Below are 19636 nucleotides of genomic sequence, written 5' to 3' on the forward strand. Positions count from 1 at the left end.
CCTCCAGATTTTCAAGGCAAAGATCACTGCTGCTAACTCTAGGTCATGTGTGGGGTAATTCTTCTCGTGTATTTTCAACTGACGTGAGCCATAAGCTACCACTTTCCCCTCTTGCATCAACACACAACCCAAACCCTCTCGTGAGGCATCACAATAAACCGCATAACCCAACCCTCTCTCCTGAATAATCAACACCGGAGCGGTGGTCAATCTAACTTTCAACTCTTGGAATGACTTTTCACAAGTCTCACTCCACACAAACTTGACTCCCTTCCGAGTCAGTCTAGTCAACGGTGACGCCAACCTGGAGAAATCTTTCACAAACCGACGGTAATACCCAGCTAATCCCAGAAAACTGCGGATCTCAAACACACTCTTAGGCTGTGCCCAATCTTGCACTGCCTCAACCTTGGATGTATCAACAGACACCCCTTCTCCGGATACCACGTGGCCTAAGAATATGACTTCCCTCAGCCAGAACTCACACTTCCCAAACTTGGCATACAGCCTATGGGCTTTAAGCAACTCAAGCACCACTCTCAAGTGTTCCTCGTGCTCCTCCTCTGAAGGCGAATAGATAAGGATGTCGTCCACGAAGACGACCACAAAGCGGTCTAAGAACTCCCGGAAAATCCGGTTCATCAAGTCCATAAAGACTGCCGGTGCATTGGTAAGCCCGAATGGCATCACCAGAAACTCGTAATGGCCATACCGCGTACGGAATGCCGTCTTAGGAATATCTTCCTCCCTGACCCTCAACTGATGGTAACCCGATCTCAAGTCTATCTTAGAGAAACAACGGGAACCCTTCAACTGGTCAAACAAATCATCTATACGAGGCATAGGGTACTTATTCTTAACCGTAGCCCGATTCAACTTCCGGTAGTCAATACACAATCTCAAGGCACCATCTTTCTTTTTAACAAAGAGGGCCGGCGCTCCCCACGGTGAAACACTAGGGCGAACAAAACCCTTATCTAGCAATTCCTGGAGCTGAACTTTCAACTCAACCAACTCTGCTGGAGCAAAACGGTAAGGTACCATAGAAATCGGCGCCGTGCCGGGCACTAAATCAACAGAGAACTCTATCTCTCTGTGAGGTGGTAAACTAACAAGATCTTCGGGAAAGACATCCGAATACTCACAAACCACCCTCGGCAACACAAGCTGGGTCTCACCACTCTCACCACTCTCAAAGCTGGCAAGTAGACTACTAAGCTCACTTCGCCCTCGCGAATCATACCCCGGTGGCAAAACACTACCAACCCGGTCTCCTAAGAAATGGAACCACTCCCCGCTCAAGGTACATAACGTGACCCTTTGGCGGTAGCAATCAATAACAGCCCGGTATGACGATAACCAGTCCATACCCAAAATAACATCAAAACCCTTCATGGGCATGACAACAAACGGAAAAGGAAGCCTATAATCGGCGACCTCTATATCACATCCTCGAACACCGTGTTTCAGGATCAACTCACCACCCAAAGGCGATACCATACAAATAGGAGATGCTAACTGTGCTAACTCCAATTCCAAAACAGATGCAAATGCAGCAGATACAAAAGAATGAGATGCACCCGTGTCTATCAACACACTAGCAACCGAGTTGCAAAACAGAAAAGTACCTCTCACTACTGATGGAGCCGGTACTAAATCCTGCGCGGTAACAGCATACACGCGCCCCGTTGGCCCCTGGTCTACCTGCTCACCTCTGGAGCAAAAGACTGCTGCACAGACTGGGATGACGAAACTCCCGGATTGGCCCTCGAGGCCTGCACAGACTGAGCTGGCTGAAAACCCTGCGTCTGCCTAGAACCAGACGCTCCCGAAGTGGCACTCAACTGTGGGCAAAACCTCTTCAGGTGCCCAGGCTGTCCACACTGATAACAAGTCAAGGGCTGTCCCCTGCCCAAACTCTGACTCTGCGGTCTAGCTGAAGAAGAAGCAGCTTTCTGACCCCCACCCTTCTGCGGGCAAACTGAAACCTTGTGACCCAGTTGGCCACACTTGTAACAAGTGAATTCCCCCTGACCACCTCTCCCCGAGCCTACACTCGGCACCGGAAAGGTCGATCTAGAGACTGCACCCTGAGACTGCTGAGGGTTATAACCCTTCTGTCTCCTGCCATCATTCTGACTATCCTGGCTCCTCTTGGAGCCCCTCTGTTCTTCCTCCTCCTCCTGCATCATAATCTCCATATGAGCAGCAGCATCAACTAGGTGTCTATACTCTCGGATGTAAGACCCACCAACTCTCAATTTGAGGCCCCGCCTCAACTTCCGCTCAAACTCATAGCAACGGCGTTCCTCAGACGCCACCAGTTCAGGTGCAAACCTGGACAAACTGGTAAAAGTAGCCTCAAACTCGGCCACTGACAAGCCCTGCTGATTAAGCCGGCTAAACTGATCCCTCAGCTTCTCCCTAGCTGCTGCAGACAAAAATCTCTCCTGAAAAGCATTTATAAACGCCTCCCAAGTACCACCAACACGAGCCTTCTCGTACTTCCACCATTGACCCGCATCTCCCTTCAGTTGGAAGGATGCCAAGGTCACTTTCAGTGCTCCGTCCTCGATGCCAAGCATCTCGAACGTCTTACTCATTTGTTCCAACCACTCATCAGCCTTCAGTGGCTCCTTCGGATCCCCGACAAACTCATCCGGATTAGACCGGAAAAACTCCCTCTTCAAGAAAGAAGGCCCTGTCTCAGCTGCCTGATTCCCAGCTCTAAGAATACCCAAAGCTCCTGCTATCTCTCTAGCCAAGGCACCCATGGCCTGCTGACCCACTGGCTCAGCCACATTGGCCTGCCCAACTCCCTCCTGCACTGCCGGAGTCTCACCCGGTAACGGTACTTCCTGCCTCGCAGGTCTACCACGCCTAGCTCCTCTTCCTCGTCCTGACATCCTAATAAAGGCAACACAGAACGTTAGCACATTCATAAATGTGCCGAAACTAAACACTCATGTCCTAATGCATGGACAACTGTAATTCACTCCACATAAGCACATAAACACATAAGCACTTACGAATTTCATTTCCGGATAATGATAGTCCCGAGGCGTTACTAGAGTTCCGGTTAGAAACAGCATTGATCAAGTGCTTTTCCAACAAGACTCCCAGAAACTCAAGGATCCAATCAACATCCTAGAAATTAAATCCCATACCCACATAGTCACATAAGCATGTTATCACTTAAGCACATAGCATATGATACTACATCTAAGCCTCTATCAAGCGAGACAAACCCATTGTGATCCTAATCACTTCCCACGTACCCAAAGTATTCGAACCCGGTAGGCTCTGATACCAAGTTGTAACGCCCTAAAAAAAACAACATTAAACCCATCTGATAAGACATGCATTTACATATAAACTAACCACATTCCTTTATTCCTTAGAGTTCCATTACATAAGTATTACATGTCAACATCATAACAAAATGCCCTACGGGCTTACAGCTTTCCAAGTTAACACTTGGTTACAACAAAAGAGTACTAACTCGTTTACACATTAAGCCCTTAGCTTGAAGTTACATGTAATACATCAAAAGTTAGCCTCCAGCTATGTCCTTGGAGGTGGCATGCTTCCTGCACCTGAAAATGATATTCCCATATAGGGTGAGCCACAGCCCAGTAGAAATATACTAAACCAACCATGAACAATGACTAAAAGATTAGCAATTGATAGATGGCCAACACTGATACAATCACATAAATCATATATTTATGTCAAACGACTTACAAGTCCCAATTACTTTTTATTTCCCCTTTTTCAACAGATAGGCATATAAGCACTACCCACATGCTCAACAGATATGTATAACAACATTATCCACATTCTCAGATAAGCAAATAAGCTATATCCACATTCTGCAACAGATATGTATAACAACAATATCCACAGATAAGCATAAAAGCTATATCCACACATCACAAAGATAAGCATATAAGCTCTATCTTCACTTCTTTAGACAAGCATATGAGCTGTATCTACGGAGTTCATCCCCTATCTTCTCCCAACACTATCCGGTTTAGAGGTACATCCCCTATCTTCCCCTAAACCGCGGAGTACATCCCCTATCTCCTCCTCTACACATAACGTATATAAACACATTGGTTCTATATACAATCACCCAATACATACAGTTAATGTATTCTATCAATCGTCAAGTTCCATGACACATTTCATTGATTAGTTTCAGTTTGCCTAATCATCATGCATTGTCTACAACAATCACGACTATCCTCCACCGATAGCCCAAAGCAGTTATTTCTAAATAGAAAATAAATGCACAATGGATATTCAATCAACATTTCATTTCCTCATTTCTCACAATTAATTATCCCAATTAATTAAACAATGTAATTAGGTTGTCATCCATAATTAGCATTTCAACCCTTAGGTCCCATTTTCATCAATGCTTCAACATTTATTCCATTTCTCTATGCCAAACATGCATCTAGGTTTATTATGAATAAAACCCCAACTTTTGTAAAATTGCACAAAAGCCCCAAACTTTCATAAAATTACCAAGCCAAGCCCAACATCTCAAAATACCAAAATTTAAAGACAAAATCCATAGAGAGGAGTAGGGTATCCCTACCTTGAAGTTTTAGCCAAAAAGGAGATGAAGACTCGAAGATCAACTTGCTCCAAATCCAAACTTTTTCAGATTAAATCGAAGCTCTCAACACCCTCTATCTTTTTAACAAAGGCCCTAGGCTAGATTCACACTCTAGGGAGATCAAATCTTAGAGAGAGTGCAAGTGTAGAGAGAGAGAGGCTCGGATTAAGGGTTTTGGATCAAAAAGAAAGTGAAAAAGTGATATTTAAAACGCTACTGTCCGCTGATATAAAACACGCTCGCTCGAGCGAAGGCTTGGTCGCTCGAGCGACCAGACACAGAAAACTCTCGCTTGAGCCAATAAGTTCTCGATCGAGCGAAGAAAAACCCAGACCGCTCGAGCGAAGGAAGCTCGCTCGAGCCAAGAAAGGCAACTCTCAGGTCCAGAACCAGGTGCAACCGCTCGCTCGAGCGAGCCACTCTGGCTCGACCCACCAAACACGAACCCCACTCTCGCTCGAGCGACCAACTCCTCGCTCGAGCGAAGGTCCAAAATTCTGGGCAGCAACACTAGGCTCCCGAACACAACCAACCTGTAACAAACCTGCCTAACACATCCTATAACTCAAATATGAAGAAAAAAGAATGTAAACACGATAATAACCAACTACCAACATCCACGGACACATGTCTGAATCACTGTACAACAAGGGTAAACCCGGGATCGCTATAAAATTGTTTGGAAGTGTACATTCAGAAAGAGGTTGTATGCAATCTTCCGAATATGACATAGATGGATTCTCATCCGTTCACTACATTGCTGACACATGGGATTGACACGATAGCATTTCAGTCTCCTATGTATGAATCAAATGAATGTTATGCAGCGGGCTACACACAACAGACATTTCATGGCCATGGTGGAGAATCAAGTTCACGTGGTGGATATGAGACTGAATTTCACAATAACACCAAAGATGTGCCCACCTACAGCCATCATACCACTCCAGTTGAAGTTGTTGGTAATATGGCTGAAACGGTTAATTCTGTGCAGTTTGCTGACAGTGACATGTACGGTCCTGATGTCGCCTTAGACAATGATGAGAATGAAATATGTGATGAAGAAAATTTATTGGGCGGATCAGATGATGATGAAGAAGATGATGTCGATGCTCCCATTGATATTCAAAATGCCCCCATTCCACCTAGACCTGAAATCCCTTTCTATGAAAACATTCACATGGGTGGTGATTTTGACATTAGTAATCGCGATATCGTTCCCCGTAACCGAATCTGGAATGCTGAAAATCCATAGTTGGACAAAGGGATGGTTTTCGTTGATAAGAAGCAACTCGTACATGCTGTGAAATTGTACCATGCAACAAATAATTGAGAGTATAAAGTCATAACCTCCAAGCGAGACATTTGGGTGGGTGCTTGCAAGCACGATTGTAGATGGTGGTTGCGTGCATCTCTTAGTAGGATACATGGTCTTTTTGAAATAAAGCAGTATAGAGGTCCTCACCATTGTTTATACCCACGAATGAACAGGGATTACACTAATATTAACTCCAGTTACATTGCTTCTCATCTTTTGGGACTAGTTGCGGTGAGTATACAAAATAAATGTTTACATTTATATACATATTTGTTTGTTTAAAGTGTTCACACCAAAATAATCTGACTCATAGGTATTGTCGTATGCAGAATGAACCTGATATGCCCATTAAGAATGTCATCGAAGATGTCAAAAAGACCATGAACTATAGTATATCATACAAGAAGGCGTGGCATGCAAGGGCAAAGGCAATTAGAATGATATTCAGGGATTGGGATGAATCATATAAGATGTTGCCTAAATTTATGCATGCATTACAAACATCTAATCCTGGCACCATTGTGCGATGGAAGCATAGATATACCTGAAGTACAACCATTATGCCCGTCTTCCACTTTGTTTTCTGGTCTTTCAAACCTGTCATCGATGGATTCAGACATTGTAGGCCTGTTATAACCATAGATGGTACATTCTTATACGGGAAATACACTGGTGTGTTGCTTGTAGCAACGATTGTCACTGCTAATGGCAAAGTATTGCTGCTTGCATTCGCTGTTGTCGACAGAGAGAGTTTGGAGTCTTGGTCGTTCTTTATTTCAAATATCAAGGAACATATTGTCATGGACCGACAGGGAGTGACTTTGATATCTGATCGAGCTAAGAGTATTTTAGTTGCTGTGAGGCAGCATTGGCTTAATCCCTCGCTCCAATTTGTTGAATATTATCGGCACTGCCTTCGACATGTTTGTGGTAACTTTAACACTAAGTTCAAAAATAAGGAGCTGAAAAAACTTCTATGGAAAACAGGGAGTGCTCATCAATGACGAAAGTGTAATGGTTACTTACAACAAATACAGACTATTGACCAAGAAGCCATTAATTGGGTTTACAAGATGAATCCTGTGGAGTGGGCCCTTTCGTATGACGGTGGATATCGGTGGGGGGTATTGACCAGCAATGATGCAGAGTGCTTCAATAGCGTTTTGAAAGGTGCAAGGAACTTACCTATCTCAGCTATGGTTGAATTTACATTTCGGCGGCTCGTAAAATATTTTGACGAGATGGGAGCCCAAGCTGAAATAGATGTACGAAATGAGTTCCATTACCCTAGAGAGATGCAAAAGACTATTGAGGATGGCATCGTAATGGCAAATACTTCCAAGTTGATATCGTATGACAGGTTAGTTTGTAATATAAACTAAATTGTTGTTATTATGTTGTGAAGTTAAGTACACCTAAAAACATGAACTTCATTGGTTTCTATTATAATTTTCTGATAGGCCACGCCGCGTATTTGAGGTGCAAACATCTTTTCACCATGGACGAGGTCGCAATACACAATTGTGCAGATGAATCAACCCATGTTTCCATATGCTCGCTGTAATGTTTGAATGCGGTGACAATCCATTCGAGTACGTTGATCTAGTATATAGGCTTCCTGTATACATGAGAGTTTGGGAAATTAAATTCAATCCAATACCGCATCAAGATTATTGGGATGATTAATGTACTTCTTCTGCGAGAAGTAAAACGGGGTCCTAAATCTATGTCTCGTATTCCGAATGAGATGGATATATCAGATAGTTGTTTGACCGCTCGTTGTGGTGAGTGCCAGCAAATACGTCATGACAGGCGAACTTGTCCGGCGCGACTTGGTCGATGAAGACTATGTAATACTTACATATTGTAATAGATCATTTTTTAATTCTTTATTTGTAATAGATCATTTTATTCTTTATATTGTAATTCATTATTTGTAAACGGGGTCGTACATTTAAATAGATCATGTTTTATTTGTAATAGATCATTTCTATTTTTTAATTCTTTATATATTGTAATTGTTTAATTTCCTTGACAAAATTTACAACTAACATACTAAACAAATAAATTAAACAAAATGACAATGCAAAAACATTTAACTATACCACATAGGTCTATGTTTTTTATTCTCTACTTGATTGAAAATGTCTATTACAAAATTTTAGTGAAAATCACATAGTTCTTCTACCATTTTAAGATTTTAATATTTCGTCTGCTGCAAGCATTTTTTACATTTACAATTTATGAATCATATCAACGTAATTTACAAATTTTATACTTTATTGGAACTTTTACCTTTACAAAATCAGTAATGAAGTTTTGTCAAATATGCCATAAATGTAATTAGCAAGCTCTTATTGGAAAAAAAATTCTCATTCCATTTTTTTGCAAATATTTATGTACAAAAACTATCCACATGTTACTGGACATTATTAAGCTTATGTAACTGAGACCCTAAAATAATTTTGTAAAACATTTGTATATTAGTTATAGCATAGATAACGATAGGTTCTGTTGAATTGCTTATCATATTTAATGGCACATAAATTGATAAATTTAGATTTTAGTAAATTGCTTCCATGTTAATGGCACACAAATTTATACTTTTAAAATAATCGACCACATTTGTTTTTCAAGTCGTCATGTACGAAATAATTTGAGTTTAGTTGTTATAGTTAAATGACATGCTCACCTATACAGTTTTTGAAAATGTATTTGTTTTCAACTGTACAGGCTTCATGGCACATCTACCTGATGAGGTCCCACTTTTTAGTCATCCACATCGGGCTAACAGTATATGGGAGGACCCGGTATGTAACCATGTTTGTTGGACTTTACACTTATAATGAAAATACCCTTCATTTTGTTTTATATTACGTGATAATGCTATAATTTAAACTACCCATTCTGTTATGCAGGACCAGGCACACACTGTGGTGGCATGTCGGCGGGGAGATTCCGGCCTGTGGGAGTGTCCATTGGACCATAGAGTGTTGCAGTGTCTACTATGTGCGGGATTCTATGGTGTCTATCGTATAGGCCATATCAGACTGGACCACCCACTTATTACTGCTCTTGTCGAGAGGTGGCGCACAGAGACTCATACATTTCATTTCCCGACCGGTGAGGCCACCGTCACATTGCAGGACATATCTGTCCTATACGGTCTACGGATTGATGGGCGAGCAGTTACTGGACCTGACACACCATTTACGAGGGACCAGTGGATAGCCCTATGTGCTGAGCTATTAGGAATAGCACCTACACCTGCAGACTTACAGACAGGTAGAGTGAGGGTGAGGTGGCAGTCCGAGCAGTTTTAGGGCCATCTTCCAGATCATGCTCCAGATGAGTTAGTACAGCAGCATGCCTGAGCATATATTCTGTGGATTATTGAGGAGGGGGGTACTTCTCCCTGATAAGTCACAGAACTTGCTCAAGCTGATGTACTTGCCATTGTTGAGAGACATTGACGTGATTGGCCAGTGCAGCTGGGGCACCGCGGCTTTGGCATGCTTGTATAGGCAGCTATGTCGAGCAGCTCAGGTGGGTGCGAATCAGATCGGAGGACCCCTTGTCTTGCTACAGGTTAGTAAGAATTTTATTGCATGTCAATTCATATAGTATGTCATATCTCAGTATTGTAATTGCGTTGAAACTATTACAGATTTGGGCGTAGGAGAGATTGATTCGCATTGCCCCGTCTAGGTGGCAAGTGGTTGCTCTTGGTGAGGTTCCCATCGGCCAGGGAGACATGCAGTTGACGGCCGGACCTCGAGGTAGCTGGTGGAGGGTTGACATGGGCCACGAGATCGTATCGACCCACGTAATCGTCGTGTATAGAGACCAGCTTGACCGGATGATAGAGGGCGAGGTATGAAATTTAAATACCTAAATTTTAATTGTCATATGGAGTGTATATGTTCATGAGTGATTTTTAATAGACTTGTCGTTATTGTAGTTTATCTGGCAGCCTTATGCGGGGGTCCTCGGTACGCTCCCAGACTATTGCCGACTAGGTGAGGAGATATGGATGGCGAGAGTGCCACTCATTTGTTTCGACGTGGTTGAGTGGCATCTCCCTGATCGTGTCCTCCGACAGTTTGGTCTGGTCCAGTTCATGCCGGATCGGTGCGACATCGAGTGGCGGTTGCATGTGACTGATAGACGTGGCCGAACCGCCACTGACTGGAGTGTGCATCATATGCGATACGTGCAGTTGTGGGATGCCCGTCGCGACAGTATTGTACAGGCTGACTGGAGCGATGGGGTCCTCCCCTCTCTCGACCCTTACATGTTGTGGTATCGGCCACATACACACCTACTAGTCGGTAATCCGTGCCACCTGTCTGAGTCTGGATATTAGGGAGTTGGGCCTTCTCTTGAGACATTGGTGAGTATCATAGTATGTGTTAGATAATTGTTAATATCATAATTGATTTACTTTCAGTCAACTATAGCCTAATATATCTGATTTTGTGTTCAGGTGGCTCGAGCTAGGAGGTCATATCACTTGGCTGAGGACGCCCTTTTCGGACGTGGTGGACAGCATGCGATGCAGGCCCTTGCAGAGATCCGAGAGTTATTGTACGAGGGGATCCAACATGCCCATCGACTAGATCGTCTGCATTTTGGCCACTACGGTGTACACAGTGCAGCAGTTGCTCCAGCCACATCAGTCCCGTCCATGTCAGCGCCTTCCACTTCAGCGCCAGCCACAGCAGGTCGTTGGACTTCAGTCACCCCACCGCATGTTACCCCATACATTTCTCCAGATTCCCCACATGTACATCCTACCTAGCATGCTGACCCTGATTGGACACCGCCTCGGTTCATGCATGATGTTGTTACCTCACCCACCTAGTTATCACCTGCTTTTCTGGGACTACTTCGACCGCGCCCATGAGTACACATGATGCAGTTCTCACTGACATTTCTCACGTTGACAATGAGGCCCATATTGAGCCCCCCCCCCAGAGCGCGAGGGAGAGGCCGGGGTTATGGTCGTGGGGGACGTCGAGGCCGAGGTCGGGGTGCGGGCAGAGGCAGAGGTTGAGGTCCAGCTGCAGATCGCGATACAGTTGCACCAGATAATGGAGTTTCACAGCTCACAGCAGTATCCGATCTTCAGGCAGAGACAGGATCAGGGGCAGCAAATGCAAGAGAGCGGGGGTCACACTCACAGGCTCCACAGGCAGTCAGTGGAGGGCCATATGCAGGGGAGGGAGTGCCAGATATTCAGAGAGTCTACCGCAGGAAACCGAGGAGGAAGGTCCACGGTCGGGGTTGTGGGACTGGGGGCAGGTTAGGGCATTGGCGGTTGTGATATGGACAATATAGTTTTTTTTTTTAATTGTTATAGTTTTTGCAAATCAAACTTCTACAGATGATGTAAATGTGTCATACTTATTTATTCCAAATTATAATTTCACACAAATCTCTTTCACATCTCTACCTCTCTCTCATTCTCTGTAGTCTCTGCATTATTTATAGTAATTTACGTTTTTTCCTCAAATTTATAAATTAAGACAACCATTTATAAACAAAAAATTTTTTCGAACAAATTGAGACATCAATTTATAAAATTGAAGTTCAAATAAATTTTAAAAATTAACCTATAAATCCTAAACCCTAAAATAAAAATAAATAAGGTAGCGTTTGGTAATGTTTACGTTTTTGGTTTATGTTTACAAAAAAATTAAAAGCTGGTTTTTGTTTATTTTTAGAAAAACATAATTACAAACGCGTTTGGTTTGAACAAAATGTTTAAACAACCCATAAAAACATAAAATAAAAAAAATGTTTGTTCAGGCCTAAAAAAAATGTTTGTTCAGGTCTAACAACAATTGAAATATCTCCCTTCATTGATAAGTCGTGGATAAGTATTACAAATCCATTACAACATAAATGGTTTGGTCATTTATCCAAACAATTTCATTCATTATCATCATCATCTGACATCTCAATATCAGATTCATACATAACATCCATCCTCCAGGCGAAGTACTGGTGTGCATCATCCATTAACCCATCTTCGGCACGCTCATTTGCGGTCTTCATTAGTGAGGACCTTTGCAGACGTTGGGTCATGCGATTAACTTCGTCGCGGATACGATGTAATGCCCTTTGCAACAACTGTGGAGTGTCAGTTGGCATACGCACGGCTAACCGGCAAGGAAATTTAATATTAACTTCACGACATAACTCAACGAGAACGTTTGCTCGAGTTATGCGAAATTTCCACTCAGCTCTCATAGTATTGATGGTGGCACATGAGTAACGCAAATTTGGGTTTAATGGGTATTGAAATTCATCTCCATCTGCAACCCAATAGCGACCCATTGCTGAATATAGATCAACCACCGTATAAGTCAAGATGATATCACTCGAAATAGCTGTAAAACTTTTGTTGGGGTATGATGCGATATTTATACCATATATACACATGGTAGCTGTATGTATGAAATTATTGTAAACAACTATGCATCAGAGTTGTCACGTCAACTTTGATGACCTGAACAACTATGCATCAACTTGATACGAGTTGTCATTTCGACTTTTATGAATTGCATAATTTATTGTTATTTTAAACAAAAAGTAAAAATTTGGGAAATTTTTTTTCAAAAAATTAATAAATACATAAAAATAAAAAAAAATGTACTGAATGCTTGTATTTTTTTTATATATTTTTGGTATTTACTGAATTTTTAAAAGATTTTTTTTACAATTTTTTATTTTTTAAGTGTATTTATGTTAGGTGTGTTTAAAAAGTAAAAAAATTGCTTAAAATATTTTAAAAATTCAATAAAAACAAAAACAAATATTTTAATTATAACTGATCACTACTTCAATTTTGACTATAATGTGCCTGTTTGGTAGAACTTAAAAGCAGCTTATTTCAGCTTTCAGCTTAATTTAAGCTATTTTGATGTGTTTGGTTTAGCTTATAGCTTTTTGGAAGTCAGAAATCAGCTTATTCTTTGAGTGGGGCAGCAGATGCTTAATTTATAAGTCAGAAATCAGCTTATGTTCATAGTTATAAGCTATAAGCTGTTTAGGTATAAGCTATAAGCACTTTCCCACAGCTCTACCAAACAGGACCAATATTGCATTGAAATATACTTACAATTTCAAGTACTAAAATATTTTAATTCATTATAATACTTTGTCTCAACCAATTTATGAGCATTTCCTGTTCAATCACCCCAATGCCACTGGCCTTATACAGTGCATTCGGCTGCCAGGACTCCACTTTTGTCAAGTCATGAACGAATCAAAGGCCTGTAGCATCGGCTGTTGTGCCATATTAATGGTGTCAGCCTGCCTACTGTAAAAATGTAACTTTACCTTCTTTCAAAAAACTGTTGAAATTTACTACATAGATTTACAATATTTTTCTACAATATATTTTCTACCCATTTCTCAGTGATGCTCGCCAGCGACTTGAACAGACGTTATAATTTAGATGCTTTATTTTTTCCTTAGATGCTATGTGACTTTGTGCAGCGATGTAGTGATGCATCTGACATTGTGCAGTGATACAGTGATGCATGTGATTTTGTGCAGTGATGCATGCCACTTTATGCAGTGATGCAGTAATGCATGTGACTTTCTGACTTTGCTATGCTTGTATACGTTGTGACTTTTTTCCTCACATTACGTGATGCATGTGACTTTGTGCAGCACAACTTACATGCTTTGTTTTTTCCTCAGATTTCAAAATTCATCTAAGTCACATTAATACGACCATTTTATAATTTTGGTGAAAAAAACAATAATAGTTTTGCAGGTCAAAGTGAGTTGGACGGTTGTGTATTTACTTGCACTCTGTTTCATAGTTGTTTATGAACAATATTACTTTAAAACAAATAAAATTAAAGCCGCTGTTTCATTTTATGATTTCATTTTTAAATTTTTTAAAACACCAATATGTACTCAAATCGTCAATTCCAAGTGACTACTTACTGTATTAAAAAAGTAAGCATGAAAAAATAGTTTCATGTGGCGATGTGACAACTCACTGCTCGAATATGAAGGGATTGCATTGTGATCCTTTTGCCTACAATTATGATTTTATCTGACAACCACGTCCGTGACTACATCACAGGTACACTTCGTCACAGGTACTCAGGATTGCATGAAATGAATAACATAAAATAATATCACGGGTATCACTTCTTCCATAGTGCCCCAACATGTATTATCGTCACTAGATCATCTCTAGTTAACCCCCACTATGATGTCTATAAATAGCGATACCCCCAGTATGATGTTTGTTCAAGTCATAACAATAGTAATATATCTATAATTACTATTATTATGAACAATGTCTTCAAGAGGTGCAGGAAGTTCATGCCAGCAAAGAAATCCGAAAGTGTGGCTGCTACCTCCATTTACTTACGACTACAAAAGCGAAAAGTACTCGAGTCCGAAGGATTATTATGCTGGTATCCGAGCAGAATGGGTGTTCAAGGTAACGGAGCAAGAAGGATTGTTTAATGATCTACGTAACTTTAGGGCACCGGTACCTCATCGTCGTTTATTGAGCATGGCTAGACGAAATGTCAGTGACTATGAAAAGGTAGTTAGCAGAATTAAAAAGGAGAGCAACAGAATGTTGATGCGGAGATGTCGACATTTCATGTTTCAGCTAGCCACCGAAATGGCTGAAGCAAGCAACAGAGATTTGACAGTGATTGAGCGAAATAATGTCTTAAACAATGAAAAATATCTCTCTGACTACTACATGTCAGATGAGGAATGAGAAATCAAATACCGTTATCTTTCATAGATGTTCATCTAACGTATGGATGTATTTGAAGTATTTGTTTTATGAAGCTGAAGTTTATGAAATAACTACATTTATAACTACACATTTATTAGTTCATGACTTTCTTTATTGAATTACAATAAGTTAATGAATGTTCTGGATTAATGTATAGCGACCTCGGTCTTTTCTCTTTAAATTATTGTATCCGGACTTAGGTTCCGTGGATCCTGTCATTACTTATTGGTTGTTGTTGTCCTTTAATCTCTTAGTATTTGAATTATAGGTTGTGTTGGGCGGGTCTGTTACAGGTTGGTTGATTTTAGATGCCAATAGGTGATGCCCAGATTTTGGTGTTCACGCTCGAGCGTAAGTTTTAACGCTCGAGCGGTCCCTTCGTTGTTGCTTCTCCGCTCGAGCAGGAATTTTGACGCTCGAGCGTGATTTTTCATCTCCCAGTATTTTGCTCTGCAGTTCTTCAGCTCGAACGGTAGTTTTTACGCTCGAGCGTGATCCCTTGTTTTTGCTCCTCCGCTCGAGCGGGGAGTTTGACGCTCGAGCGGGTGCCAGCGCCTGCAAAACTTCTGGAAGGGTGCAATCGACGCTCGAGCGGCTTTCTTCACACTCGAGCATGATTCTGTGTCTTACGCTCGAGCGGGGCTTTCTACGCTCGAGCGTAGAGTCGATTATATCAGTCCGTGATTTCACTTTTTGGATCACTTTTTGACCTACCTTTTCTTTCTTAACCTTTAAAAACCGCCATTTGAGAGTTTCTCTCTCTACTCTCACCTTCTCTCTAAGATTTGACCTATTCCTTGTGGTCTTCTACCCTAGTTCCTTTGGAAGAAAGGTAGAGCTTCACGAGATCTTTCTTTTAATCTGAAAAAGAGAGGATTTGGAGCACTTTGGATTTTGGGTCATCATCTCCATCTTCTCTATTTTAGTTGTGATCTTCAAGGTAGGGATTTCCTACTCTATTCTATAAGCTTTGTTCTAAGTTTTGGTATTTTAAGATGTTGAGGTCACTTAGATAATTTTGGGAAAAATCCTAGTTGTATTAATTAATTAATTTGTAAAATTAATTTAAGGGAATTGGGGAATTTGGTTAAATTCATGAAATTGATGAATTCATAGATTAAATGGTGTAGTTGGATGATTTAAATCACTCACCTATTAAATTGTTGATATATTTATTTCCAGTCTAGAAATAACTGTTTTGGGCTATCGGTGGAGGATAGTCGTGATTGTTGTAGACATTGCATGTGGATTAGGAATAACTGAAACTAATCACATTGGTTAAGTCATTAATTTTGACTATTGAATTAATACTGAAAATACGTGTATTGGTTGAGCATTGCATTTGCATATTGTGTGGGAGGAGATAGGGGATGTACTCCACGGTTTAGGGGAAGATAGGGGATGGACCTCTAAACCGGATTTTTGTTTGGGAGGAGATAGGGGATGGACTCCATTAGCACCATTTTTATGTGTGCTTATTATATTGAAGTGTTTTTACATGATTATTGATACAGCACTAAAATGTGTATCAAATGGGAAGTATGAAGTGTTTTGATATGAGCATGAGTCTCATTTGTTTTGTTGATATTGGAAGTAATGTGATTATGATATATAATTCACTGTTGTAAGTTTGGCCAGGTTCTGAGCCATGTTGATAATAATGGAAAGTGAAATGTGTCTTAGACATTAGTGTCATGAGACTGTTTAATAATAAAATTGATTATCTTGATTAACCATCTATTGAATGCTATAGCTTTATTCAATGCTTATATTTGGTTTAGTATTTTTCTACTGGGCTGTGGCTCACCCTTTATGGGAACATCATTTTCAGGTTCAGGTGATAAGCTACCTCCACGGACTTAGCCTGGAAGGATTTGATGTTTGGGATTTTGAAGACTTGTCTTTAGTTATATGTTTTATTTTGTTATTTTTGGGATTTCATGTAAACATTCAAGCCTAGGGCTTAACTTGTAAATGAGTTAGTACTCATCCTTTTTGTGTCCAAGTGTTAGCTTGGAAAGATGTAAGCCCTTAGGGCATTTATTTTGATGTTGCAGGATGTTACAAGTAATGTCTGTCAATAAGAATACTCTGATGACTAACTCAAATGATTCGTTTTCTTTTATAAATGCATGTTAATGTTATGGCTATTATGGGTTTATTTTGAGGGTGTTACAACTTGGTATCAGAGCGTACCGGGTTTGAATACTTTGGGTACGTGGGAAGTGATTAGTATCACAATGGGTTCGTCTCGTTTGATAGAGACTTAGTGTAACGTTATATGCTTATGTGATAACATGTTTATGTGATTATGTGGGTATGGAATGTAGTTTCTAGGATGTTGATTGGACCCTTGAGTTCTAGTAGTCTTGTTGGAAAGGCACTTGATCACTGCTGCTTCCAACCGGAACTATAGTAACGCATTGGGACTATCATTATCCGGGAATGAAATTCGTAGGTGCTTATGTGATTATGTGCTTACGTGGAATGAATTATTGTTGTCCATTGTATTAGGACGCGAGTGTTTAGCTTCGGCACATTTATTAATGTGCTAATGTCTTTGTTTCCTTTATTAGGATGTCAGGACGAGGACGAGGACGCGGTAGGCGTGGTAGGCCGGGTAGGCAGGAGGTGCCTGTGCCAGAGGAGATTCCGATAGTTCAGGAGGGAATTGGCCAGGCCATCGTGGCCGAGCCAGTAGGCCAACAGGCTTTGGGCGCTTTAGCTCGAGAGATAGCGGGGGCATTCAGGGAGTCAGTAGGCATTCTCAGAGCTGAGAATCAAGCTCAAGCTGTTATTGCGGATGCAGGACCTTCCTTTCTGAAGAGGGAGTTCTTCTGGTCTAATCCGGATGAATTTGTGGGTGATCCTAAAGAGCCGCTTAAGGCAGATGAATGGCTCGAACAGACAACGAAGACGTTTGAGATGCTGGGCATCGAAGACGAGGGGTTGAAAGTGACCTTGGCATCTTTCCAGTTGAAGGGGGATGCGGGTCAGTGGTGGAAGTTTACTAAGGGGCGTATAGGAGGTACGTGGGAGGCTTTTGTGAATGCTTTCCAGGAGAAGTTTTTATCTCCGGCAATTAGGGAGAAGCTGTGAGATCAGTTTTGTCAGCTTAAGCAGTCGAGTTCTTTTGTGGCCGAGTTTGAGGCTGCATTTACTAGCTTGTCCAGGTTTGCACCTGAGTTAGTGGCGTCTGAGGAACGCCGCTGTATTGAGTTTGAGAAGAAGTTGAGGCGTGGCCTCAAGCTGAGAGTTGGGGGAACTATGATTCGGGATTATGGGCGTATGGTTGATGCTGCAGCCCATATGGAGATCATGATGCAAGAGGAGGAGGAAGGGCAGAAGGGCTCCAAGAGGAGTCAGGATAGTCAGAGTGATGGTAGGAGACAGAAGGGTTTTAATCCCCAGCAGTCTCATGGTAGCTTTTCGAGATCGACTTTTCCTGTACCGAGTGCTAGTTCGGGGAAAGGCAGTCAGGGAGACATTACCTGTTTCAAGTGTGGCCAGTTGGGCCACAAGTCTCCAGTTTGTCCTCAGAGAGGAGGAGTTCAGAGAGCAGCATCTTCTTCGGCTCGATCTCAGAGCCAGAGTCAGGGTAGAGGTCAGCCACTCTCGTGTTATCAGTGTGGTCAGCCAGGGCATATGAAGAGGTATTGCCCCCAGTTGGGTGGCACACCTGGTGCATCTGGTTTGAGGCAGATTCAGGGTCAGCAGCCAGCTCAGTCGGGCCAGGCCTCGAGGGCTAATCAGGGGGCTTCATCGTCTCAGTCGGTGCAGCAATCTTATGCTCCTAGGGGTGAGCAGGTTGATCAGAGGTCATCTGGGCGCGTGTATGCTGTTACCGCGCAGGATCTTGTACCGGCTCCATCTGTTGTGAGAGGTACTTTCTTGTTTTGCAACTCGGTTGCTAATGTTTTGATTGATACGGGTGCATCTCATTCCTTTGTGTCTGCTGCATTTGCATCTGTTTTGGAGTTGGAGTTAGCACAGTTGGCATCTCCTATTTGTGTAGTGTCGCCTCTTGGGGGTGAATTGATTTTGAAACACGGTGTTAGGGGTTGTGATATAGAGGTTGATTACCATAGAATCCCATTTTCGTTTGTAGTTATGCCTATGAGAGGTTTCGATGTTATTTTCGGTATGGACTGGTTATCATCATACCGGGCAGTTATTGATTGCTACCGCCAGAGGGTCACTTGTTGTACCGTGAGCGGAGAGTATTTTCATTTTCTGGGGGACCGGGTTGGTGATGTGTTGCCACCGGGGTATGTTCGACGAGGAAGGAGTGAGCTTAGTGGGCTACTTGCTAACCTTTTGATTAGTGAGGATAATGAGACTCAGATTGTGTTGCCAATGGTGGTTTGTGAGTACTCGGATGTCTTTCCCGAAGATCTTGTAGGTTTGCCACCGCATCGGGAGATTGAGTTCTCTATTGACCTAGTGCCCGACACGGCACCGATTTCCATGGCACCTTATCGTTTTGCCCCAGCCGAGTTAGTTGAGTTGAAGATCCAACTCCAGGAGTTACTAGACAAGGGTTTTATACGCCCTAGTGTTTCGCCGTGGGGAGCACCGGCCCTCTTTGTTAAAAAGAAAGGTGGTGCTTTGAGACTTTGCATAGATTATCGGAAATTGAATCGGGCTACGGTTAAGAATAAGTACCCTATGCCTCGTATCGATGACCTGTTTGACCAGTTGAAGGGTTCCCGTTGTTTCTCAAAGATAGACTTGAGATCGGGTTACCACCAGTTGAGGGTCAGGGAAGAGGATATTCCGAAGACGGCATTCCGTACGCGGTATGGCCATTATGAGTTTTTGGTAATGCCATTCGGGCTCACCAATGCACCAGCAGTCTTTATGGACTTGATGAACCGGATCTTCCGGGAATTCTTGGATCAGTTTG

At 42.0% G+C, this 19636-nt stretch overlaps 2 protein-coding genes across 2 annotated transcripts; both read left to right on the forward strand.

Moving 5' to 3' along the window:
* The first annotated feature begins 7623 nt into the window (after positions 1 to 7623).
* Positions 7624 to 9268, forward strand: LOC145795849 (serine/threonine-protein phosphatase 7 long form homolog). Its single transcript, XM_082880776.1, has 3 exons — positions 7624 to 7729; positions 8679 to 8755; positions 8864 to 9268. The coding sequence occupies exons 1-3, from the start codon at positions 7624 to 7626 to the stop codon at positions 9266 to 9268; spliced, it is 588 nt and encodes a 195-aa protein (XP_082736902.1).
* Positions 9269 to 9311: 43 nt separating this feature from the next.
* Positions 9312 to 10311, forward strand: LOC145795850 (serine/threonine-protein phosphatase 7 long form homolog). Its single transcript, XM_082880777.1, has 3 exons — positions 9312 to 9533; positions 9625 to 9819; positions 9907 to 10311. Exons 1-3 carry the CDS (start codon positions 9312 to 9314, stop codon positions 10309 to 10311), a joined length of 822 nt encoding a protein of 273 aa, XP_082736903.1.
* The last annotated feature ends 9325 nt before the right edge of the window (positions 10312 to 19636 follow it).

The sequence above is a fragment of the Camellia sinensis genome, chromosome 7, assembly GCF_055761805.1.
Source record: "Camellia sinensis isolate YWXY chromosome 7, ASM5576180v1, whole genome shotgun sequence".
In the NCBI taxonomy this organism is placed as follows: domain Eukaryota; kingdom Viridiplantae; phylum Streptophyta; class Magnoliopsida; order Ericales; family Theaceae; genus Camellia; species Camellia sinensis.

Excerpts from the sequence above, each read along its gene's own strand:
- LOC145795849 (XM_082880776.1), top strand. The coding sequence starts at position 7,624 with ATGATTAATGTACTTCTTCTGCGAGAAGTAAAACGGGGTCCTAAATCT. Across the intron at positions 7,730-8,678 it reads TTGTTTGACCGCTCGTTGTG|GCTTCATGGCACATCTACCT; the intron begins GTGAGTGCCAGC and ends TCAACTGTACAG. Across the intron at positions 8,756-8,863 it reads ACAGTATATGGGAGGACCCG|GACCAGGCACACACTGTGGT; the intron begins GTATGTAACCAT and ends TCTGTTATGCAG.
- LOC145795850 (XM_082880777.1), top strand. The coding sequence starts at position 9,312 with ATGCCTGAGCATATATTCTGTGGATTATTGAGGAGGGGGGTACTTCTC. Across the intron at positions 9,534-9,624 it reads GACCCCTTGTCTTGCTACAG|GAGAGATTGATTCGCATTGC; the intron begins GTTAGTAAGAAT and ends ATTTGGGCGTAG. Across the intron at positions 9,820-9,906 it reads ACCGGATGATAGAGGGCGAG|TTTATCTGGCAGCCTTATGC; the intron begins GTATGAAATTTA and ends TCGTTATTGTAG.